General features: G+C 38.8%; 2 protein-coding genes across 18 annotated transcripts in view; one reads left to right on the top strand and one right to left on the bottom strand.

The window, feature by feature from the left end:
• The window catches only part of RAB3GAP1 (RAB3 GTPase activating protein catalytic subunit 1), a 31,484-nt gene extending 17,267 nt beyond the window's left edge, over positions 1-14,217 (top strand). For 2 of the 3 annotated variants that reach the window (XM_083841296.1, XM_083841295.1), the window contains exons 11-25: positions 559-627; positions 1,071-1,144; positions 1,669-1,761; positions 3,098-3,267; positions 3,471-3,569; positions 3,862-4,034; positions 5,003-5,057; positions 5,342-5,719; positions 6,081-6,218; positions 7,544-7,771; positions 8,282-8,378; positions 8,468-8,571; positions 8,675-8,790; positions 9,930-10,032; positions 12,976-14,217. In XM_083841296.1, coding sequence (XP_083697422.1) covers positions 559-627; positions 1,071-1,144; positions 1,669-1,761; positions 3,098-3,267; positions 3,471-3,569; positions 3,862-4,034; positions 5,003-5,057; positions 5,342-5,719; positions 6,081-6,218; positions 7,544-7,771; positions 8,282-8,378; positions 8,468-8,571; positions 8,675-8,790; positions 9,930-10,032; positions 12,976-13,218 — 2,140 coding nt within the window. In that variant the 3' untranslated portion in view covers positions 13,219-14,217. Of the gene's footprint in view, positions 1-558; positions 628-1,070; positions 1,145-1,668; positions 1,762-3,097; positions 3,268-3,470; positions 3,570-3,861; positions 4,035-5,002; positions 5,058-5,341; positions 5,720-6,080; positions 6,219-7,543; positions 7,772-8,281; positions 8,379-8,467; positions 8,572-8,674; positions 8,791-9,929; positions 10,033-12,975 lie in introns of those variants that run through there. The other variant, XR_014585888.1, reaches the window with a different exon arrangement.
• A 479-nt stretch (positions 14,218-14,696) lies between these two features.
• ZRANB3 (zinc finger RANBP2-type containing 3) overlaps positions 14,697-25,716 on the bottom strand; it is a 50,174-nt gene continuing 39,154 nt past the window's right edge. For 14 of the 15 annotated variants that reach the window (XM_083841291.1, XM_083841285.1, XM_083841280.1 and 11 more), the window contains 8 exons: positions 25,424-25,618; positions 24,655-24,746; positions 23,073-23,174; positions 20,714-20,856; positions 19,118-19,261; positions 17,839-18,232; positions 16,608-16,739; positions 14,697-15,578 (listed from right to left, as the gene is read on the bottom strand). In XM_083841291.1, the coding sequence (XP_083697417.1) occupies positions 15,480-15,578; positions 16,608-16,739; positions 17,839-18,232; positions 19,118-19,261; positions 20,714-20,856; positions 23,073-23,174; positions 24,655-24,746; positions 25,424-25,618 (1,301 nt within the window). In that variant the 3' untranslated portion in view covers positions 14,697-15,479. The other variant, XM_083841286.1, reaches the window with a different exon arrangement.

Below are 25,716 nucleotides of genomic sequence, written 5' to 3'. Positions count from 1 at the left end.
TTTGGAGTCCTGGCTCGTAAATGTTTCACCATAAACATTTAGAGTACTCAATTTGTGTCTGAAATTATTATGTTGAAGTGTACCTTAACTGGAGATAAACCTTAAAAATGATGTACTTTCATTCAGCGGTTCGACTTGTTCTTTTCTTGTACTATGACATTTGTGGGAAACTTAAAATGAGAGGGTCTGTTCCTGGGTTGTTACAATCCCTCTGATGCCTTCTTCTGAATGCCCATCACCACTCAGCAAATCAAGGAGTCATTTAATGTATTAGTGTTTAATGCTGTAGGAAATTTATGAAAATTTTTCTTTCTTCTATACTGGGATGCCTAGGATATAATGGAGAGGAGCGTTGAAAGAGTCCTGTGTGCCAGCTACCGCTAATGTTCAGTGTAATACTGGGTGACATGCTTTAGAGTGACCTTAAAACATATACAGCGAGGAAAACATGCACACTTCTGGACTTAGCTGCAAAATATGTATAGGAATTTAAATATGAACTGTCATGTGTGTCAAGGTCTTAACTGTGATGGAGTCTTAAATCTTGTTCTGTTTCAGTGAGCTCCACTTGGCTACCACGTGGCCTCACCTAACAGAAGGTATAATTGTCGACAATGATGTTTACTCGTAAGTATTTTGCCTGAACTGTGAATATCTACCTGTGTACTGTCTTGTTAACTACTGCATTTTAGTTACCCCGTTCACATGTTTTTTATTAAGCTTTCTAAAGAGTAGGAACAATATATACTGATATTTCAGAAAGGAAAAAAAAAATGCGGTCTACTGATTTAATTAATGCAGAAATGAGTTAACATTATGTAAAATTACTGTATTTTAATGTGTACTAAAGTTGAGCTGTATTCTTCTTACACTTCTTATTCATGTTAAATATGTAGGTGGAACAAGGACTCTTGCTTGCACGTCATAATGTTTGTCATATTCTTCTGTGTAATGTGGTGTATGTTATAGCTTCATGGCTATGACATTCCATTTGTTAAGAATTTGATACTCATCTCTTGCATACCTATGGTGACAGAATTACCTTTTTTTTCTATTTTTTTTATTTTTAGCGACCTGGATCCTATTCAAGCACCACAGTGGTCTGTGAGAATCAGAAAAGCAGATAATCCTCAGTGTCTATTGGGTAAGATGCCTGAATTCCCAATCTTCTGCGTTTTTTAGGCTATTAAGTGTTGAGTTTAAAATTGGATGGTTCATTACCTGATGACCTCTGTTTCCTCACTCCCCTCATTTCTTTGGGTGAACTATATTATGGGCTTCTTTTTCCAAGAAAACAAGCTTTCGTTAAGCACTATGTGTGTATATCAATTTCTTTAGTTGGATCAATCTGTCTGTGACAGGACTGATAAGCCTGGAGAACTGTACTATAGCCCACCCTGGCCTTTGAGCTTGTGGAGGAAAGGTGTGAAGAAATGGATTAAACTGCATGCAGGACTGTGCTGTGGAGGGGTGGCTGATGGCTGTTCAGCTGTGCATTTTCTGAATCTTTAATTATGTGGTTTAAAGATGTTTGTGCTTCCGAACAGATTATCATGTTCTTGCAGACTAAGAGAAAATTTACCATCCTTCAAGAATTACTTTAAGATTTAGTTTATTGTTCAATGAGATTTGAATTGTAGTGGTTCAGAAACTTTGTTTCTCTTACAGGAGACTTTCTGAATGAATTCTTCAAGCTTTGTCGTCGGAAGGAGTCAACTGATGAGTTACTTGGAAGGTCTGCTTTTGAAGAGGACGGAAAAGGTAACACTAAAATCTTGTTGACTTGTGTTTGATATTTAGATGTTTCACAAGTTTTGCCTTTCTTACCCCCCTTTTCCTGACTTCAGATTCTTTAGCATTTTTTACTTGTTACTCTTAGACATTTTCTGGAACACTTCTAGGATTTTTCCGGTCAGTGCTGCCTGGTACCATTTCTCAAGAATTCTTGGCAAGCCTAGCTGCCAAAGTCCCCAAGGACAAATTCCTGTGTTACAGTTGTTTTTTTAATCAGAGAACTAGACTAGACATTGTACTAGTATGTACAGGAGTTGTTTTTGACTATCACTTTGTGGTTTCGTATTTTCTTAACTTTTTTCTACCTTTTGAAGTACCATATTCTGTATTTTTAACAGCCAGTTTAAAGAGCCTTTAAACTGTTTGAGAGTCTTTGTTGACCTCCTCTCCATTTTAAGGGCCTTTCATACTCTTACTGAAAGAGGAATAGAAGTGCAATGAAGCTAAAACCAAAATTAACAGACCAACAGGTCAAACTTTATCCTAAAAATGTAGATGCTGACATCTTTTTGATGTCTCTGACTCTTGCTTTCATTTTCCTTACTTTTCATGTTGGAATGCAGCTTGAAGGAGCTCAAGAGCAAAAAAGGGGCTAGCTAGTTAGCTTAAAAAGGTGCTAGACTGCATAGGGTACGTATTACTTCTAGTGCTTGACATAGTCTCTTTAGCTCTCCTTCTCTAATCTCCTTAAAACATTTGCCAAGATGAGGTTTTCCAGGCTGATGTAATTATTCACTTAAATTTGTTCTAATTCTTTCTAACAATGTAATTCATTTTATTAAAAAAGAAGTTCCAAAGTTTACCAGCAACAAGTTTTTCTGGAAAAATCATCTTGTTTACCTGAAGACTCTAAAACAGAATATACATAGACCACGTATGGTCATATATAGTGGTTAAACTACATAAGGCTATTCTAAAGCTTCAGCATACGTTTGAATAGTCTTTAACTTCAACGTATTCTCTTTTTGCTGTGTGTAAATGAGGTTTAAACACTGGCTTTGTAGCAGGCTTTCTGTTGATACACTGCCTGTCATTGTCTGCAAGTATGCAGTACTTGCAGCAGGTGGCAGGCACTACCTGCAGCCAACCCAGTCTAGTCTTCCTTCAGAAAATAAATCAAGGCGGTTGGTCTGTGACTCCTGGTTGTGCTGTGTGTCTTTGTGGCTAAGAACAGTGAATATCGGGGACGAAACACGACAATACAAGGTATAGAGTGTTAAAAATCAATACAAGATGCACAGACTGAATATGACACGCGAACTTTAAGAGCTGTTTCTTTTTTTTTCTTTTTCTAATGTTACAGAGGTTGCTGATATTACTCATGCTTTGTCGAAGCTCACAGAGCCAGCACCTGTTCCAATCCATAAATTATCAGTCACAAATATGGTTCACAGTGCCAAGAAAAAGATTCGCAAACACAGAGGTGTAGATGAATCGCCTTTGAACAATGAAGTTCTGAACACTATTCTTCTGGTGAGTGAGCTACCCATGCACACTAGATTCATAAAAAAGCATATTTCCTGCTTGTACTGATACATCTGGTTTATAGCAGAATTGTAATTAAAAAAGAGTTTCTGATGTCAGTTCCGTTATTTAAATTGCTTTGGGTCAGCTTCTTGAAACACAGCCTAAGTTGTTACCGGTGCAAGTTTGAATTTTTTTTTTTTTTCTTCAAGTTCTTATTTCCTGATGCTGCTGAAAAGCTTGCAGATGGAGTTGAAAGTGGAACTAGCCCTTCAACTGGGAACAATCCTCCTGCAGAGAATGAAGATTATGTGAGTTTTACTGACTGATACTTGAGAATGTATTAACGTGCACTAAAAATCGTGCAGACTTAGCTGTGGTTGCCTTCTTACCCCTGTGGAATCTCCAGGTAGAAAATAGTGAATGTTTGTTGGTGGTGTTTTTCTTTATTTATTTTTTTCTTTCCAAAGGCTCATTTTTGGTACCTTGTAGGCTTAAAGCATTAGTTAGCCACTTGTATTGACAAACAGGACACAGATTGGGTGGTTTTGGAGAAACTGCCATTGGTTCTACATGTCTTGCTTTCTTGTATTTCTTGTGTAGAATCTCTTCAGTCAGTTTAAATCTGCTCCTTCTGATAGTCTGACGTACAAACTAGCTTTATGTCTTTGTATGATAAACTTCTACCACGGAGGAGTAAAAGGAGTGGCACATCTTTGGCAAGAATTTGTGTTAGAAATGCGCTACAGATGGGAGAACAACTACCTTATTCCAGGGTAAGATTTTTGTGTTGTTGTGGCTTTGTCATAGAAAATCTTGTTTCAGGAACAGAGCAAGTTCACTATGACTTTGAAATATGCCAGTATTTATATTTATTTATTTGTTTGCTTTCAAATGCTGTCTTCCATTTTTACTACCTTTCTTCCCTAAAGCAAGAAAGGCAAGAGAGGTGAGGAAGTGTCTGTGCCCTCCATTGATCTTCAAGATATCTGGAGGAAGCTCAAATTAAAGATTATATGAAGGAGGAAAAAGAAGCTTATGCAAATGCTTAGCTACCAGTCTATCATGAGATAGAAACGAAGGAAGTGATATAATCTGAAATACCTTTTCTTTGTGGTGTAGTTTCGCCACTTTTCCAAGGAAGCATATCCAAATTCTTGCTGGTATGGTAGCCTTTTTGGGCAGTTAACGCTGTCTCACCTATCCAGACTCTTCCAAGTTAGGTCTGCTGTAGCAGAGCTTGTTGCAGACCAAATGAAGGGCTCTGTCAGGAGCAGGTATCAGTGTAGAGCAAATGTATCAGTTCCTTTTTATTTTTTTGTGGGTTGGACTGGCCGCTTATTCATTCGTTTGTACTTTGAAATGGGTACACTAACAAATAAAATGGAATGTGAACTGTTTTAAAGTGAGGTCAAAGGTGCTTAATTTGTTGCTTGAAAACAGTTACTCTTTTAACATCCAAACAGAAAATTGACAGGAAATGCAGAATGTCTCTGTTTTGTACTGCTGTGAATGATCTCTGAGCTCCAGCTACGATCTCTAGGAAATAAACGTAGTTTAAATTCTGGGCTTGTTCAATCATAACTTGTCTTCTGATACCACAGAAGAGCTGCATAGTCGGACTGGTGGGAGCGGGTTCAGTATGGATATTTGTCCCTTTCTTGGGTTTCATATGATTTAAGACCATGTGCGTGTGAAAGATTCAACTTCATAAATGATAATAGTTACTTCTACCTTTTGTTAGATTAGCTAATGGCCCTCCAGATCTGAGATGCTGTTTACTGCATCAGAAGCTTCAGGTAAATATCCCAAATTTAAGAATGATTTTTCTCCTAGGGAAACAGTCAAAATTGTAACCATTGTTAGCTAAATATGTCAGTTTTGTAGATTTAGTTGTCCTTGTGTTATTTGGGTCTGGACTTCTTTTCTTGGGAAAATCTTTGTTAGAGCACCAATTCAATGGAATTAGTAACTTTTGGAGTTTTAAGAGATTATTAGTGACTCTCCAAGTACTCTGTGGCATTGTTTCCGTAAAAGAAGTAATTGCTAAGCACTTGTTGTTGTTTGTCCTTTAACTTGTTAGATGTTAAATTGTTGCATTGAAAGGAAGAAAGCAAGAGATGAGGGGAAAAGGGGGAGCGTGTCGGATCGTTCACCTGGTGGTTCTTCTGGTGATGCTGGAAAAGGAGCAGACCACTGTGGAGATAACTCAAAGGAGACTGATAAGGAAAAAGAAGTTGGCAAGTCTTGGGAATCATGGAGTGACAGTGAAGAAGAATTTTTTGAATGTCTAAGTGACACAGAAGATCTGAAAGGAAATGGGCAGGAAAATGGGAAGAAAGGAGGAGCCAAAGAGGGCAGCAAAGAGCCTGTGAACTTAAAACCAGAAGGTCGACTGCATCCTCACGGAAAGCTGACACTGCTGCACCCAGGAGAACCTCTCTACATCCCGATAACACAGGTTAGGTGGCCAGAGATGAGCCCGGTGTGCAATATGAGACTCATGCAGTATCAGTCATACTTAGGGGTTGTGAAATTGTATATAGCTTGAAGGTCACAGATTTATTTGTTCTTAAAACTGCTGAGTGTTTTTGCTTGAAGACCTTGTTTTCCATTTTTAGAACTTGGTGAGGCTGTTTAAAGTGAAATCTCACATGCTCTTTGTTTTATTTAAGAGTGAGTCTCCGTACAAATTTCACTCAGACCAACTTTTTTTTCCCTTTTAAACCAAGAACTAAATTGTCTTGGCTACCTTACATTTTCCTTAATAAGGGCTAAGAGTAGGAGAACTATTTGTAAGCTTGCCTTTTTCTGTGTTACAGGAACCAGCACCCATGACTGAAGATTTGTTGGAAGAACAGTCTGAGGTGCTGGCAAAACTAGGGACCTCAGCAGAAGGTGCACATCTTCGAGCACGCATGCAGAGTGCCTGCTTGCTCTCGGATATGGAGTCATTTAAGGTAATACTACTTGAAGAAGTCTGTGAGGCTGCTTTCCTCTTAATTAAATTACTCCTCTTGCTTGTGTTGAACAAGTGTGAAGGTTTTTATGACGAATTTTATTGTTTTCCCTCCACAAAACAGTTTCAACACAGTTTAAAGTTGATAATAAAAACCTGTTGAGAAAACTGAACGCTTTAGAACCTATGTTTATCCAGTTGATTATAATGTAACATTCCAGTAAATTTGTACAAAGTCAGACTTGTGTGGCTTTCTTCAGGAGGGGGAAAAATGCATTCAGTTGATATTGGGAATTAAAACTCAGGATAGGCTGTACAAAAGCGTCAGAAGAAAATTGAGCATCAGTGTTCTCAGTCAAAATTGTGTGCCTTTCTCCCACCACCTTGTAAGGATAAAAGGTAAAGGTGTGGAAAACAAAATAATTAACTTCCACAATTCTGTATTTGGAATTTGAGGAAAGATGGACATAACTTCAAAGTACAGTTGAGGATGTTTTGTTATTTAGTAGGAGGGTTAAGTTATCACTATTTAAAAGTTCTGTACAGCTGTTCATTAAATTGGGATTGGACTAGCTGTGGTTTTGAGTAACTTGTTTCATTTCTTTGCTGAATTCTGTAGAGGGAGCTAAGAGCACTTACACTGTTTTTAGCAAAGGATTTCAAAACTCTAAAAGGATTTGAGATTCTGTCATGAAATATATACGTGCATGTGCATGCGTACGTTGCAGTGTTGCTGTGTAATAAAAGGATGCAGGTGCACTATACAGTCAGACTATTTATAACATCAGTATCGATTTATTAGCAGTAATCTATATCATATTAGATAGATGTAGCAGTTTTATTTCTGTGCTGCAAGTCATCTTAAACCTTGCAGTAGAGCTATAGAACCGTGGTTTGAAAGGGAAATGCACTTCCCATAGGTACCTTGCATAGATGGCTGGGTTTACTTTTTGTTCTGGTGAAAATTAATCTTTATTGCATTTATAAAGCACCAGATGGAAGCTTGACTTAACAGTGGAATTTCGAGCTTGCCTGAAGTAACTGGTGAATGTACTGGATTTTGGGAATAAGAGGAAGGTTTATTGTTAGTTGGTGTGGGTTCCACACCCACTTGCTGCTCCCCAGCTGCCATTCTCTTAGTTTGCAGTTACTTTTTCACCTCACCCAGGTCTCTTTCCTACTGTACAGTTTGACTGTGAGCAGAATTCTCTGAGCTCCTGGCTTGTAGCCTGTGCTCCGCCCTGTAAACGACATTGCCTTCCTACCCAGGTTACGATGTTTTTGTAGGATTCTTCAGGTACAAATTTTATCTCATTTTCTTTCCAGGCAGCTAATCCTGGCTGTTGTCTGGAGGACTTTGTGAGGTGGTACTCCCCTCGGGATTACATTGAAGAGGAAGTGGTTGATGAAAAGGGGAATGTGGTAATTAAAGGTGAGCTGAGTGCCCGAATGAAGATCCCTAGCAACATGTGGGTAGAGGCCTGGGAGACAGCAAAACCAGTCCCAGCACGGAGGCAGAAGAGACTCTTCGATGACACCAGAGAAGCAGAGAAGGTAAAAATTCTGTGGCTAGTGATAGTCTGATCTGTAATGCTTGTACAGATCTTCGAGCAGCCCTTTCTTCTTCTTCCAACAAGATTTGAACTATATCCTTTGAGTAATTCAGCTGTTCTGTAAATGGCTTAGGGTTAATCAGAAGTCCTTGCTGCCATACAACAGTGTGTTTGAAATCTAAAATCTAAAATAGTGTGTGGAGTGTAGCTTTACAAGCAGTATTACTTAGGTACTTCTTTGAATTATTAGTAAATAAAACAGATTTTTATCTGCATTTACGTGTTAGGAAACTAAATGTTCCTAAATAGTGATTATTTTAGTTTCATTCTAACTTGCTGGGACTGTAAGCAACCACTGAGGAGTCGAGTAACATCTACGTATTGAGTCCTGTCTTGCAATGATACTCCCTTCTTGTGACTTCTTTAATGTAGGTGCTCATCTTTTGTGCTTAAACCTTATCTTTGAGAAGAAGTTTCGAGCACTAATGTATTAAATTTTCTAACGTTTTAGGTGCTTCATTACCTTGCAGTTCAGAAACCAGCTGACCTTGCAAGACATCTCTTGTCTTGCATCATCCATGCAGCTGTACTCAAGGTAAAGGAAGAAGGTAAATAATGTTTAATAAATTATTAAGATATTTTAGGTTGAACACTGATGCGATAATGAGAACTTGCTTGTTTCTTTTTCTCCTAATAGAAGTACTAGAAGATATATCTTCAGTTAAGAAGATTATTAAACAGATAATATCCCATTCCAGTAAAGTTCTACGATTTCCAAATCCAGAGGACAAGAAGCTGGAAGTAAGACTTTTATATTGGCCAGAGCTGAAAACTTGACAGATGTGCACACTGTTCATGGGAGTGCTAAAATAACATCTTTTTTGTTTTTATTAAACTCCTGCAGGAAATCATTGCTCAGATTATGAGTGTGGAAGCTATCATTGCCAGGGCCAGGTCTTTGAAAGCAAAATTTGGAGTAGAGAAATGTGAAAATGAGGAGGAGAAGGAAGATCTGCAAAGGTGACTAATTTTCTTCCCTTTTTCTTCTGATGCCCTTTTTTAGGAGTTTCAAAATTTAGGACATCAGAAAGTGGCGATAATAAAGAGATACTGAGGAATCATACTTAATAGCTGTAAAAATTCAGTGTCCATGTTCCTGTGCTACCGAGAGGTGATTTATGGGTACCCTGTATGCCCGTCAAAGTAACCATCTCTTTAAAAGCGTGTGATACAGATTATTTCAATGGAATTTGTTTTCTGTGGATGGTACTGGAGATTTCATTATTTTTGTGTTAAGTGAAAGGTGCACACGATCAACTTTGTTGCAATATATGTAAAAATGGAAGGACAAGGAATTTAGTGTTTTCTACAACTAATGTGGAATGAAATGCTGCCCAAAGTTGCATTTTCTCATTCCACTCTCCGTACTAATTTTAAATGTATTATTGAGGAACCATATGAATGAAAAGTGACAGAACATGTTTCATTGCGTCTGACTGCTGTCAGACTATTTACTTTTTGCTTAAGCAGAGGAACATGGAGGGCAGCGGGGCTCTCCCTGGGCTGCAGCCTCCTTCTGGCCACATCCACCTGCTCCTTACAGTTTACACATCCTCCTTAGGAGCCTGGCAGCCACATGAAGTAACGGAGGGCAGCAGGTCCTTTCAGGGGGTGGCCTGCAGTCGAGGGGTTGATTGGCCTGCTGCTGGAGTTACAACACAATCAGCTGCATAATCTGCCTTTGCCGACCTCATCTGGGAGGCTGCTTTGTTCTGCTCAGTTCTAGCCTGCTTCTGCGGGAAAACAGCTGCTTAGCGTGAGAGGAGGAGCAGTGAGGTAGGGGGCAGCACAGAAGGCTGAGGGCTGGAGGCCTAGGCTAAAGGGAAAGGAGTGAAGGGATGAAAAGGCAGTGATGGTGTTTGTGTGATGCTGGGAAATGTCATTTGTTTTCCTCAGATTTTTTTCAACAGAGAACTGTGTCTGCCAGTTCTCACTGTGCTAATAATGCTAGGTGGAGGTCTCCTCACGGGAAACAATGCTGGTTTTAGATTAGAAAATGCAATAAGCAAGATATATATATATATACACACACACACACACATATACACACACATATATATAATTATTTTTTTCTTTTTTTCAATAATTTGTACCGTCAGATTTGTAAACTGCCTCCTGGAGCAGCCAGAAGTGTCTGTTCTTGGTGCAGGAAGAGGACCTGCTGGCAGCATTATTCACAAGCTGTTTGTGAATGCCCAGAGGGTAAGAGAGAGTTCTTGACTGCTTTGCTGATGCTTCTGATTCAAATGGTTTGAGGCAGTGGCTTAACGTGTGATGGCGATTTATTTTGTCTACATGTGCATGTATTTTTATAAATGTGATTGAAGGGGGTGGGTTTGTTGTGTGATGTTCAACATGATTTTAGCCATAACAGAACCTCATGAGACAAAAGAAGAGATGACCTGGGATGTGAAACCTTGAAGGAAGTTGATAGGTGTGCCATTCAGTGTTTGGTGTACTTAAAATGGTGACATCAGTAATGCAACTCTAGCACAAATTTCTGCTTTATTCAATTTGCACAATATATGCAACATCACAGCGAGAAGAATCGAGTGTGTTAATGGTTTCACAAAGGAATGTAGGAATGCATGTTCTAATGTTTAATACTTTAGGAGGAACTCTTTAGACTGAGGCTTATATTTGGAATACTTTGTTGGATGGAAATTCATGTGCTTAGGAAGACCTTTAGGAAGTTCCTTCCTTTTCCAGTACAACTCTACATTTACTTGACTTACTGCCAGTGTTGCATCTGTTTTCTTGAAACCTTTCCGTGGCCTATATTGTTATAAATAATCCCTTCTTCTCTTAAGCAGTGTTTTTAATAACTAGCTTGGTAAGTATTGATTTCCAGACTTCTTGGACTGCACTCAGCTTACAGTTTCTCTCAGAATTTCACCTATTCATAGCATCAAATGACCTAATTAAAATTTAACTGCATTGCTAATAACAAAGTGGCATAATGTTACAGATACCTTAAAGCCTGAAACCCTGTTTCGATATCACTGCCGTTTTTCAAAAAAAAAAAAAATTAATTAAGGTGCAGATGCTTTTAATAATAATCTGTATATTTTGTAACTCAACATAAAAAGGACCATTCTGAAAACAGCCCCTGGTTATTCTGAAAAATGAAAATTGGAACATTTGGTTTACCTTTAGGAGAACTTGAGTCTGTAGCATACAAATCTCAGCGTGTAAGGCAGCTTGATTTACCAGCTTCCCTTTAAAGCTTAAGATTGTGCCCTGTAAGCATATGCAAGTGTATGTACTTGCCTTTTTAGTAATGTGGTATTATGGTTTTAAAGTTGAGTACAAGCTTGTAACATTAATAATCGATAAAGGTTTATGTAATGTCTATGGGTTTGTTTCTTTTGAACCATCAGTAACTGAAGCTAGCTTACGGACACCTCTAACTAGTCACTCACTGGTCACTGTTAAGACTTCTTAGTGGGATGAGAGCGCGCTTGCTACAGAAAACCCTCACGTTTAATCTGCCATGAATTATTTTGATAGAGAGCTGTTTGGTAAATAGAAGTTGAATGACTTTTTTGTTCATTACCTTTTGATTCTGGACTCTTCTCTGAGTTGTGTAAAATGTCTTGTTATATTCTCGAGCTTTCTCAGGAAAATTATGATAGCAAATGCATGTTCTTGGAAGTAGAGTGCATGATATCTCTTAAACCTACAGTCTCCTTCTAACCTCTTGTAAGTCATCTCTGACTTGCCTTTGTTTCTATCTTTCATCATTGGTTCTTTTCTCATCCTTTTTCAAGCTGACTGAATCTTCTGATGAGGTAACCAACTTTGTCCCTCATTTCCCACTCATCTTCCCTAGTTGCGTAGAACTGAACCTTTTGGTAGATATAGCACAACAGCCTGACGTGGTTTATACTGTTGTTCACATATTAAGTGTAAAAATAATTTTGTGTTTCCAGAATGGTTTTCCCTTATTCACAGACTTTTTTTTAGAGCCTAACAGAAAGTGGAGAAAAGAAAATTGAGCAAAACAAAGAAAAACAGCCCACCCACAAACCTTTCTTCTAGTGAATACTAATATTTTCTGATGCTGAAATACATAGCCTTACCTTCATGCTCATCTCTGTTACTGTCACTGTTTTTTGCTTATTAAACAGCCAGATGTTTTGGGGGAGGTATTGATGGACGGTACAACATGGTGGACGTCACAGTCCAGATACCACCAAAACTATCGAGATAGCAATGCTTATTAACACTACTGAAACTTTTGGACAAAGGTACGGAGGGGTTGGGAGGGAGAACCAGGGAAACTTGTGAAGAAGTGTAGCAAAGGGAACATCCTCTCTGTTGGTTTCTTTAAACTGTTCTCATAGGAACAACTGGCACTTAACCCCTGGTGACTTACCCTCTGTCACCGGCTGCAGAGCTGGGTCCCTGCTCCTGAGGACTGGGGGGAGAGAGGTTGGAAGCAGTGTGGGTGTGAGGGTCCTCCTGCGGGTTCTTCCGTGTTCTTGAGTTGGGGACAGCTAAACACAGACCCTGTTAGGGTGCTGGTGTGTATGCATGTAATTAGGAAATGTCTTTTGGGCTGGCTGAGGAGCAGCCAGGAGCTGGAGGACGCTGGTCATTCTTCCAGTGTTCAGACTCTAGTGCTGCTGCTACCGACTCTGAGGCAAGGGGTAGTGACGGAGGTTGCCCAGCGGTCCATGTGCTCTGTGATGTACCCTCAGTAAGCTGCTCTTTGGCCACAAAGGGCATGTATGGAAGTAGTGTGCTGTTTAAAAGGCAGGTAGCTTTTGGTCAAGACTCCAGGATGTTTGCTGATTGCTTTTAAAAGGAAGTTGGCTTGGCTGTGTGTAGCCGCAAGGAGCTGAGGCTGGAGCCCTGACTGAGAAGGGGCCGTTTTGTCTGGTGAAAACGTTTGCTTCACGCTTGTCAAAAACCAGGGAGTTTAGTCTAGGCTGAGCATTACCATCCGCATACGAAGGTTCTTCCATTTGACCGTGTGCAGTTTATTTCTTGACATCCCATTAGTGTCTTGCACTGTGTACATGTAAAGCCTTCTGATGTGTTACCATTTCTAATCTTCCTCTTTTTCTCTTATGAATTATTTTCTGAATCCCACTTTCGATAAACAGCTCGCCCTGCAATTATACTTTGCTTTTATTTAAGGTTTCTGCAATGCCTCCACTTGACGAAGAACTGAGGAGATCAGGTTCATCAGATGAGCGACGACTCAACACGGGCGCCGTTTCAGACTTCCCACCACCCACGGGGCGGGAGGTTATTCTGCGCACAACTGTCCCCCGCCCTGCACCCTACTCGAAACCATTGCCCCAGCGCATGTACAGCGTGCTTACAAAAGAAGATTTTCGACTTGCAGGTGCCTTTTCAGCAGACACGACGTTCTTCTGATGTAACTAGCTGTGGTAGCTTGTGTCTTCACAAGTAGAATGCTATTCATTTTCCTTCAGGGAAGTTAACACACAGATTTACCAGCTTGTGGTGAGGAGAAAGCACGGTTGTCATTAGTGATGGAGAGGAGCAGTCCCAAGGACAGAGCAGATCTTATGGCTGGGAAGAATGCCTGCAGCAACTCTGTCTTGGAGGTTTGGCATGGACACGCAAGTAGTTTTATTCAGAACTTTGGGGCAGAAAGTTCAGCTTCTCCCCTCTGTCCCACAGGAGCAAGTGTTGTTGCATTGGCTTGTTTAATAATGGACTGTATGCAAATACTTCGTGTTGAAATTTATGCAGAACATGCTGCTTTACAGTTCTTAATCAGACATGGTAAAATGGTATTAGCTTACTTAAAGTGATATGCAAACATGAAGTAATTTGTATTTATTGCTAATCACAAATATTGAGCTCAGTATTTTTTAGTTAATCACTGTGTTGCAAATACTTTGAAATTCCCTTGATTTTTTTGAAGTGTACAGTACATTCTAGTTCATGCTTACCTCTCCCAGCACTGCAGTAGTTGTCCAAAAAAGATCTTGTCTTGGATGCTCCTCCTAAACATAACTAAGGATATTTTGGGCTATTAGCTACCATACCCATAATAGCTGTAAGTGGATCACTTACTTTGGGATACTTTATATCCTTCTCTGCATGCAAGGGCCAAAGCTGTATGTAAATTACGTGTACAGAGGTGTTTTATTGTAGGCAACGTACTGATAGTTAAGCCCCTTTGAATGTATCCTGTCTTTAACCTCATGTGATGACACAATTCTATCACATGCTGTAACCTAACCCTGGTGAATATCATGCAGACACTATGACGTGTATGTGCCAATGCTGCTCTACAGTGATCCTAGTGTGTTTTAATCAGTCAGATCAGAGTTACTTTATAAAGCGAACTGTAAGAACAACGGTGTTGTCATTAATAAATCTTGACTTATTATTGGCTCTTGACTTGTTTAGGTAATAGTGATGGTTTTGTCAAAACACTTTTTTAAATGTCATCCTTGCGGAATTTGATGTAGGAACAAAATGGCTTGTGACTATATCAAATACAGAAAGGGAAATTCTGTTTCACAAAATAGGGTCCCACCTGTTACCCTAAAGCTGCCCTACAGGGATAGCTGCCAGGGCTTAGAATGGTTCCCTCAGGTAAGTTTGTGTTGTGGTTGCTGGAAAAGTCCAGTAGTTTCACTGTGTAGAAGATGAAATAATCCCAGCAGTACCCATCTTGATCTTTAACTGAGAAAAAAAACATGTAAAACAAAGAACTTTCTGGTAAGGATAACTGCTGAAAGCTTGTCAGTGTATTCTAACTAGCTCTACCTGGAAGCGTATAGTCAAGTAATGCTTTCAGAAAAATGATCCGTGTACGGATATGCGTTACTATTGCCCTGACAGCATACAAGGGGCACAGGGAGAGGCACAAAAACATAAAAAGAACCATTGATTTATTTGAAGGAACTGCAGAGACAGTGACCTGAACAGTGCAAAATAATCATTATATCTACACTCTTGTTAAAGTAGCATGTCCCAGAAATTACCTTGGCTAAGATAGGAACAATAGATACTACTTTTATCATGAGTAAGTTTTAAATACTAGCTTTTTTAATGTCTCTTGAAATCTATTTTTATTTAAGTGCCTAAATCTTTTAAGTCAGGTCTAGTGCTACTACTATGTCTGTCACAGCTGATTACAACATTTGCAAGGCTGCTATTAACTAACTTACTGTATAGGTATGAGACAGTTTTAAAAGAAACAGATGGCCTGCCCTTTTACAACGGAGATCTGAAGCTATATTTTTTCCAGTAATTTTGATTACGTGAACAAAGAAAAGAACTTAAACTAAGAGCTGTAGTCCATAAAGCTCTGTAACAGTTGAACACCAAGACTAACACAAGTTCCAACAGCACTTTCTCCAGTTCCTGTAGGTGTAAACACACTCATGAAAATAATACAGTAACAACATTGCATTACGGTTGCACACAGCAATTCAGCTTTAAACAGAGGGGGGTTACAAAAATATAACCATGATTGAGTATCTTGGATGCACTCATCTCTGAAAATCAATGTTAGAATACTTTGGGTCTTTGTTACATATTTTCTTCTCTCTACCAACACCCTGATAGACATCTTTTTTTAAATATGTGCACAAGCAAAACTATGTAATGGTACTAGGTCTTGACTCATAATGTAACTGAATATATTTACTATTTTACATCTTCACACAAAACTTTGTGATATCACAGCCATACTTGGTAGCTAAGGAACGTCTCTTCATCTGACTTCTTTCCTTGGCCTGTTTTGCAGTTCTCTGCGAAAGAGAAAGGTAGGTCTGGTCAGAAAATACTGTTATTGTTACTTGGCACCTAGCTGGAAAGCATTACTGCACAGTTAGACTTCAATCTAAATTGCAGCAGACAACATAATAAAATGCAACTATTTATTAAGGTGAGTAACCTGTTGTATCATAACACTAATGCTACTGACTTGCATTCTCTCTGGGGCCTTCCTACAGGCTGAGGAGCCGTGCCATGCCCCCGACAAGACAACATAAAGCTTCCATTACTGAGTACAAACTAAACGAGTAATAATGAAGTATTTCCGATTAAAGTTTGTTTTTTTTGTTTCTTTTTTACTAGTAGCTTTTCTTCTCATTTATAACAACTTGGGCATTGTCTCTTCCTCATGAGACACACAAAGCAATAACTTGATTTTTACTGTAAATATAATACCATCATCTCAATTACTTATAAGACAGTTTTAGTTTCTCCTGCCAGAGCAAACCTGTAATTTGCTACAAGTTACGTTCCGAGTACTTACCAGGATAGGTCAAATGAGGAGAGAAGCTATCAATAGGCAGCTGTCCTCAGACGATGCATTTCCTATTTGGTTGCGCAGCTTTTCAGCCCAGCAACAGCCCAACACCTCCCACGGATGGGGAGGGGATATTGAGGATAGCCAGGAAGAGCCGTGACCGTATGGGAACGGAGGGGCTGAGGGCACAGGGGGGTTCAGCTGGCGACAAGAGGGCTCAGCAGGGCCCTAGTGAAAATCTGCTGCCTGGAGAAGCAGTACTATGAAATCTACTCCCTGGAGATTATCAGGGCAGTGTTGCTGGGGCGCTCCTGTAGGACACGGGGAGGTTTCACCCCGAGGGGGCTCTGGCTCTAGCCCTGCTCTGAGCCAGTCAGGTTCTGCTGCCAGCTACTCCCTTACCCGTGGGGGTCTGTTAGCCCAGAGTAGCTCTGGGCTGCGGAATACCGGCACGCAGGCATAGTGCCCCGATGCACGTTACGTTTCCGCACAGTAGGACGATGATTTCTGACTGTACCGTACTGACCTCTCTGTGGCAGATCGTGCACAGAGTTTGAAGGTTTTCCAGGGAGCACTGTCCTCCTCCACTATAGACAGGCTTGATGTGATCCACCTGCCAGAAGTGACCTTCTGTGGGATTTGTTATAATTTCATTCAACTGCAATAAACAGTAAGAACAAGAAAATAATTCAGGAAAGTAACTATTCATAGTCTTTATCAAGAGAACGAAAGTGTTATAAATTTTCTGTTATTCCCAGCAGACAAAGAGCTGTAATTTTAATTGGCCTAGTTTTACCCAGCCTGCAGCACACTGAAGCACATGACAGTAGATCAAGGAAAAACAGAAGGAAAGGTTCAGTTTTCTTGACTGGTACAGTAAATTATCTTCAATGTCATTTTATCAGTATCAACTGCTGATATTAAAAAGGTTGTAAGAAACCCGCTCTCCACAAGACTTCTCATGTTTTAGATTTTCATTAATTTGTATTTTCAAAAGCCACAAGCAACATTAAGCTGATCTCATGCATATGGCCAGTGGTGGTAAATGGTTTTTGTTCTTTTGCAAGTTTTTAGGGGTGTAAGCAGAATTTATTTTAAAATCTAGAACCAGTAACTTCTGAAGCAGAATTTCAGCTTCACAGCAGAAAAAAAAAATGGTATTCAGAAACCAAAATACTGCCTTGTGTAGGAATGGCCTCTCTCCCTGCTCCATTGCCTCCCATCAATAAAGAAGCAATCACAGCCAGGGAAGAACAGCAGTAGTTTTTAATGCATTTTGAGGCAATATTGAGGGGAACTGTGCCAACTGGCTTTTGTTAAGCTCCTACTAAACATTCTGCAAAGTAGGAGTAACCTCATACTACTGATTACATCCATTCCTTAATTCTGTCTACAACCATACAGTTTGTTAAAAAAATGCATCTCAAGTAAAATCAGCGGCAATATTGATATCCCTAGGGAGTCAGAATTCCTGTAATTAGGAATTACATCCCTAATTGATGATGCCTGTCCCTTTTAGATGTGTTTATGTCTTTGAAGGCACTGAGGTTTTGATTGTTTGGTTTTGTTTGTGTTTAGTCTGTGTGGGGGTTTTTTTGGCTTTTTTTTTTTTCAGATTTTTCTTTTTCTTACTCTGTTGTTGGTGCTGGGTAACCTTGTACCTCAAGCCTATAAGAATCACCTTTTAGATATCTCTGCACTATCTACTCCAGGACTACACAGATTAGCTCTGAGTGTTCAAAAAGCAATATTAATACCTGCCCGAGTGGAAGGTGAGACATCCAAGAGCTCTCCAGGAGTTTCTTACGCTCAGTCTTAGGCGCATCTCTGATGTTCAGATAAAGCTCATGGGCATTCTGACGACAGAACTGGCAAACACCGTGTTCAATTTCAAACACTTTAGTCCTGAGGTAGCTCTGACTGGAACGAATCGAGAAGTCCTCCTGGCAAGCAAGAGAGCAGAACCGCGTGTCCCAGGCACGGGCCTGGCAGCTTTGGTCAAGCTGAGTCGTGGGCTGCTGACAGCTGAGACAAAGCGGGTTCCCTTCATTGTCCAAGGCTTGCAAATAGCCTTTGGGTAGGGGAGAGCCTTCAGCTTTAGCCTCATCTGGATGAAGAGCTGAAAAACCTTTTCCGTTCTCTAAAAGCAACCTGTTTACAGAGAACAAAGTACCGCTATTAGTAAAGCAGGGATTCAACAACACAATTATCTAAGTCATTTTATCGTAAAATCAGAATGGTTTGGGTTAGAAGGAACCTTAAAGCCAATCTAGTTCCAACACTCTGAGTGAAGAATTTCCTCCTAACATCTAATCTAAACCTCTTTTAGTTTAAAACCATTTCCCCTTGTCCAATCATTACCTGCCCGAGTAAAAAGTCGCTCTGGATATGCATTGCATATTTCTATTAGATATCTTTTATGCTCAAAAATACAAATTTCACTTGGAAAATCATCTTACTCAGGTTGGTAGCTGCATATCATACTAGCTAAAATAATGCTGTGTTTATAAAGAAAAGGTGGTTTCTTTCAGGCACATGTACACATAAATGTATATGCCCCCTTTTTGGCAGAAGTCAAAGGAAAACATCCTGGTTTCTCTGCCACTTTCACAGCTACCTATCAATTTCCTAAATAAAGTTTACCTTGAGGCAAGAACTGTCTGAGAACAGAGGGCATTTTCTGTCCAAAATTTTCATATTTTCTGCCTTATTCTAAATTATGAAGCAGAATAGAAGGAAATTTGCTACCTAATTTCAGGTTGACAGCACAAGCTAACCTGAGCTAAAGCTCTTATTTCCTTAACCAAATAGTGTAACTATTTTCTTGTTTCATTTTGTCACTGAGTTAATTAGTAGCTATATCAGCAGACAACAGATATACATATAAGCTAAACTGTTAATGGCTCATTACCAATTTCAGCAAATTTCCTACCTAAATACTATAGCTCAGCAAAGTAAACACTCACTACAACTTTGCTACTTTAAAAAGAAAGTCTATGAAGAAAAGCTTAATCATTTTTACTGCATTAAACTTACTTTGTGGAGTGGCGTGACTGTTCAGTAGAAGCACTTTCATTCTTCAGACAAACCTTATTTTCTTTAGAGATGAGGCGAACACTGCCACCGCTGCTGCTAGCTTTGCTAAGTGAGGCTGCTGCCACATCCTCCTTGGTCACATACCTAAAATAATTCAAAATTCTGTCAATACACTACAACGAGAACAATCTCTCTTAAAGAACATTCACACTCGGCTGCAGCATGATTGGTGCTGCATATTGTCTTAAAACATACCTTATATCCTGGACTAGAAAGGAATAGTTTGGGAAAACATACTTCTCCATACGACTTCCATATTCCCTAAAGATAGCTTCTCCTAAAACCAGGTTCAACTCCATTCAGCAAACATAAGTTATTTGGCATAAAACAATTAAAAGGTGAAAGCAATCTGATATTGGTTGACAGTGAAATCTGAAAGCTATTTTGTTTCAGTTTGGAGAACTGTTAACTGATATTCTAGGTGATACAGGAGGCTTTAAAAGCTCTGAAGGATTCTTGCTCAGTTATTCATCTTAGAAATCAATTTATTTTCATGTGAAAATATACAAAACACCACTGCTCTTAAGTAAAACTATCTTAAAATTCCTTCACTCTGATCATTGTTCAAAGAATGACTGTTCAGAGAACTTCTCAAATACACCTCTCTGTTTGTACAAATGCCAAACCCTACATACCACCTCAGGACACCAGCGTAGGTTAGAGTAGATTTTCTAACACAGTTCGCAGTTAGATCTTTCTTATATTTTATGGAAGGAAACAATCAGACATCAGGTTAAGAAATATTACTGGAATTAAAAAACTCTGTTCTCTTACTTGAATGCTTACCTCCATCAGAAAAATACATATAAATTATAAATTCTCACCCTGGAGAATTTAACAGTAGGGACTGAGAGGCATAAACAGGCAGAGGCACCTTGGTGAGTAAGGTGAGGTAAACCTGTACAAATGAGAAGTTTTGTGAAGAGCGATAACAGCAGGTAAGCTGCAAATGTGTACTGGGGAAGACAATGCATCAGAAAAAGGACAAAGGACAAATTGGAAGAAGGTAAATTCAGATTTTAACAAGGATTAAACGCTATCATTTTTCAATACCAGCCAGTGAGGAAAACAGTAATTGAGAAATGTCACCCACAGGGAACAGAATTACTTGAAGAAAAACTGAGTATGAGAAAGGTTTGGGCTAGACTGTGAATTATAATTAAAGGGCTGTAGCATTGATGGCAACTAATGATTTATTCCTGCTTCAAAGTGGGAAATTCAACAAGACTTTTTTTTACCTTGCTTTTGAGTCCCTAAAGGTCACGATTTTTCCTCAACAACTTCTGGCAAGCTCCAGATGTTTAAAGATGCAAAGCGGAAAGCCAGAACAGCTGCTGAATGTGACACACTGAGGGACAGGGAAGCAGAACGCTTCCCTTCCAACAGATTTACTGACGTGCTCAGTCGCCTACTCCTGTCACTATGAGACAGTCATTGAACAGTGGGTTTACAGTCCCAGCATCTCTCCTCTGAAAGGTAGATTAAACACACTGAGCTTCATGCAGCAATAAATAAGCGGGGAAAAAAAATACATACCTTTTTGTGCTGCTGGCCACCGACTGCTTTTTAGACAACTCCTCTGCAACGTGAATAGGACTACAAAATATCTGACCACTTTTTCTGACAATTTTCTGTTTCATTGCCGTGAGGCGACTCCATTCTTTGACAAACCTCAGTATCTGGTGGAGAATGCTATTGTCAGCAGCATGACAGGCATCAAATGGAAATACTTAATTACAGAGAAAGGGTGCCAGGAATTAATATATTCAAAACTTGATGGAAAAAAGCTGGTACAATCAGAGATGGTCCCTTCAAGTCGGCTTTCATACAAGCTGCAGCCCCCTGTTCTCGCCCGCTGAAGAGCTGAGACAGCTTCAGCATTGTCTACTATGGCTTTGCTCCGATAGGTATGGTGCTTCAGAAGGTAGAAAATAAGGTCAGAAATTGACTTTATTAATCTGAGCTACAGTGACAGGAGAACAGTTTCATGATAAAGCCTGAAATAACCCTTCTTGTGTAAGCACAACTACTGATGGGAAAAACAGATGGGCAGAAGTTTTCTTCTTACAGCAGCCCCGTTCCTTTTGCACTAGGCTGCTCAGAAAAGGAAAGTTTGCTCCAGTTACTCGAAGTGCCTTTATCGTTTGGTTTATACACAACCTTTCTTCTTTCCCCTAACCTTCTGATACATGCTTAACACCAGGTTAACGGTTGGTGTACAACTGTTTAAGCTGTGGACCTTTAACAGAATCATAGAGGTACTTGCTCTGAGGTTACTGTATTCTCTTACAGTAATACAATGTCAGAAAAACTCACATATATAATAAAAATTATTAGATTAAATTTGCTATTACTGGTATGAGATCACCAAATTATCTTAGAATTAGGCATCTGTTTCTACCTCAATTCCACTGTTCTCTTCTCTGTGGCATTACAGTGCAGCACACAATGATCTATGAAGGTAGAGATATGCTTTAGCATCAAAATATTCAAAGCACAATAATTTGAGCAATTTAACTTGTACTTCATCTTCTTTCACAGCAATCTCCAACTGATACAACTGTAGGATCCCACAGAAAAACTGATGAACTGCTTAACACTATATTTCAGAAAGGAAATGGAGAATATAGCATAGTATTGATCACCTTTCCTTATTTTGCATTTAGAATTTGAAAGTATAATAAAATAAAGCTGCTCTGAGGGACTTAATCATTTCTGGTAGCGAACCTAATGGATTTTTACAGGCCAGGAAGCCACATAAAATTTTGAAGCTGTAAACTGATAAAAATGGGATGATTAATGGATTAACCATAAGGAAGCAAGTAGAAAAAGTGTTCCTACTTAGGAATTTAGAATTTACAACATGGCTGCTTTCTTTAGGATGTGGGTAGGGGAAAAATGGTTTCATCCCGCCACCACCTCTCCAACAGGAAATAAGTGGGAGTAACAATATGACCCCCAGTGACAACAATATAAGCCAGCAGGGATAGGAACCAGTTATGTTTTTTCCATTCCAGTACTCGCTGACTCGCAACAATCTATAGTAGGCAGTATCACAGTGTTTCTGAACGTGGACTGTGGTAAGAATAAATACATTGTGCAGTACAGACTTAATTGTGATTTCAGCTTCATCCAGCCACATTCTTCAAGACTATGACACATCGATAATTTTCTTTTTCTCTTTAAAGTATTTTTTTTCATGGCAAATGTAAAAGCATACTGATCAGTCTTACTTCGAAGTCAGAGCAGCAAGAAAGAAGTCAATGAAACTGCAGGATATGACAGAAACATGGGAGCAGTTACTAACGTGGATATTTTAATCTACAAGGTAACACTGCACATCCAATTTAAATTCTGGATTTTATTACTTTTAGTTCTTGGTTTAACAGTGTTCATGTCCTCAAACACCATTATGAATGTGACCATTATTGCTGAAATAATGGAAGATGCATATCGCAGTGGAGTTATGCCCTACACGGTGTTGAACATTGTTAGAAGACCAAAGGATGAAGTGAGAGAAGAGGCCTGCTCAGAACTGCAGCTCTGATACAATCTAGCACATTTGTATTCATCACGCACCATACATAATTCATAACCTTTAAAATGCTATTTTGTTGACTTATGAATGTTAGTTACTAATTCTGTAAACGAGAAACTAAAAGATGCCTGGTTGATTCCATCTACAGAAATGTTAACAGGAGGTATGATAATCTGCCAGAGGAACAGACTGCATAATTAATATTCACATCAACATTTATAACATCTGCTTGCATTGATGAAACTGTGCCTAGATCCCAAGGCCTGGAAGTGATCTGCATTTATTTAAAAAAAAAAAAAAAGTCCAAGCACTCCATATTAAACATTATATTACTGTGCCAGTAGAATTTCTACTTACCAATGAACGATTTTGTTTATGCTGGAAGGTCTCTGGCAAATCCTCCCAGTTATCCAGCTGTATGTCCAACGGAATGAAATTATGATTCAGTGGTTCACCATCCTACACAAGCAAACAGCTTTGTTTACAGATGAAATGTAGTACAATCTAGAAAAAATGATCTGTTTCAACTGGATTATCCTCCTCTTCCAACTAAATTTAGACCCTCAAGGTAAGACTTTTCCAGGAACAAATGATAAGCCACACATGCATGATAACACTGCAGATGCAAGAAACATTACTCACATTAATATATCCAAAAGTAAACAGGGTGAAAATTTTACATTCGAAACCGATTCTTTACAAATAGTTCAGAGACAAACAATCTGCCTTAAAGTAATAAACTGGAATTATAATTCTCGACTGAATTTCTAAGTGAAATTAATAATTATGGAATGGAGAATGTCATCCTTCATTCAGATTTTAATTTTTTTTTTGTATTATTTATTTTTTTTACATATGAACTAGTTCTACTCTACCTAGTTTTTCAGCAACAAGTTGTCCCCAGAGCACTCACATGACCCAGGAACTTACTGATGATTCACAAAAATTTGAAAGAAGGAATTAAAGCAGATTTCCCCAGCGTATTATGGTTCAGTAGAAAGATTTTGTGCAATATGTAGCATAACAAAGTTCTGATTCAAGCCAAGACAAAACAGTTGACCAATACCATCCAAAACGCGTTTTTGTCTTAGAGTAAAATATGCAAAGCTAGGAAGCAGAATACACTTTACGTATATCAAACAAATTTTCAGATACAAGACAACGCTTTTTCTTGACTGTTTTTTCCAGCTCTACCAGCTCGTCCAATAAAAATGTACTGCCTCAAAGACTTGCCCTCAGCTATTCGTGATGTTTTACAGTTGTACCTAAATACACTGACGCATTCAGTAGCTGTAAAGAAACCTTCTAAGTGAAGGCTTCCAGCCCTTAAAAGAAGTGATCAGCAAGTCCAGTCTTCTCTGTGAAAGATGACCTGGAAAATTACCACCTGCTAGTTTCTGTCCTACTATGACCACTGGATTAATGATAATGTGTTTTATTCAAGAAATTACTTATACACAGCACCGATGCCTACTTGTGAAAACGTGGTGGCAATATTTTATTTACTTATTTAGTCTGGTGGGATTCACTGATTACTCTAAGTCTACAAATATTTTGGAATAGCACACTAGCTGCAAAAAGGAGAATAATTTATCATTCCAGTGATTCAAGGTTGTGGTAAGATACTATAATAAAAACAGGAATCTTAAACATCACTTGCGTTTCTAACAGGTAATCTAAGCATACATCTAGTGTATTAGCATCTTATGAAGATAAGCGAGGAGAAGTATTAGAAGTTATATACCTAGAGAATTATTACTTAGTTCCACAGAGAAAAAGAACTAGAATAATCAACTACTTAATTTTTGTACATTTCAGTTAATACAAAAATACTGTTTTTTATATAAAGCATAACAAATGAAAGTATACATAAATATTTCGTAGGATGTTGTACTTTGGAATTTAAAAATGATAAAAAGCATGCTCGTTTCAGGTTTACCTTTGTATAGAGGTGAATTCTATCAGTGTTCCTGCTTGCACAGAACATAAGCCCATCATATACTAGAAACGTGTCTGATTGATCTAAATCTTCTATAAAGAGAAACAATTTTGAAATTAAGAGGTTTTCTTCATTTTCTCCACTCAGACATTATAAACAATATTATACCTGTCTTTTAAGGAGTTATGAAATTTCCCAATTTGGTACGCGTACAAACATTTTCATATGAACACTGTCAATCTTTTTTATCTTTTCTTCCCCACCCCCTCCCAATTTTCAGAACTTGTGACACAAACTTCGCAAGAATATATACCACACTAGGATTCTATATCTAATTCCAGAACAACATAAGATACACACAACTCAAGCTACAAGCTATTAAGGTATCTCTGTATTTTCTGTTTCTTCTGAACTACCCATCATCTCTTATCTGTGGGTGTCCTGAACGCAAGTAAACACCATCATAAGTTTCAATAAATCTCTGTGTTGTAACTTAAGGTTCACACTCGCTAGTTTGACATAGTTCCTATGTCAACCAAAGCCCCTGTATTTCCTCTGGCGTTGTTTGAAAAGGGTAGGTTTAGACATCAGAATTCAGTAAAACATCCCAGACTGAAATGAAAAGTCATGTGCTAGTCTATGTACTTCTTTCTTTCAAATACACATTTGAAAGGTTTTCATTTAAAAGTTCTGTTTCTTGCCAGAGGCGGTTAAGACAGTTTCATAGACAGGTTATGATCATCTTTCTTTCACAGCAGTCTCACTTTACCTTCTCCACAGTTCTTTTCACCTTTTTTACTTTCAATTTTAACAGCTTCTTGTTCACTGATTTCAACAGATTGCTGGGTCACTGTTTCCCCCAGATCTTCTCCTTTATCTTCAGCATCCCATGCTGCATTCTGTTCATTTCTTTCTGAGTCTTCTGACATGCTTTCTTCAGTCTGGCTAGCGGGATTTCTCTCAGCTATAGATGAAGAAAAACGATCACTTATACTACCCATATAAACAGACAGAGCTACTCAATACGTATATGGACACAAAACAATGCAACTGAAATGCAAT

Source organism: Anser anser (genome assembly GCF_964211835.1).
Source record: "Anser anser genome assembly, chromosome: 6".
NCBI classification, from domain to species: Eukaryota; Metazoa; Chordata; class Aves; order Anseriformes; family Anatidae; genus Anser; species Anser anser.
This window is presented reverse-complemented; position numbering and strand designations above follow the sequence as displayed.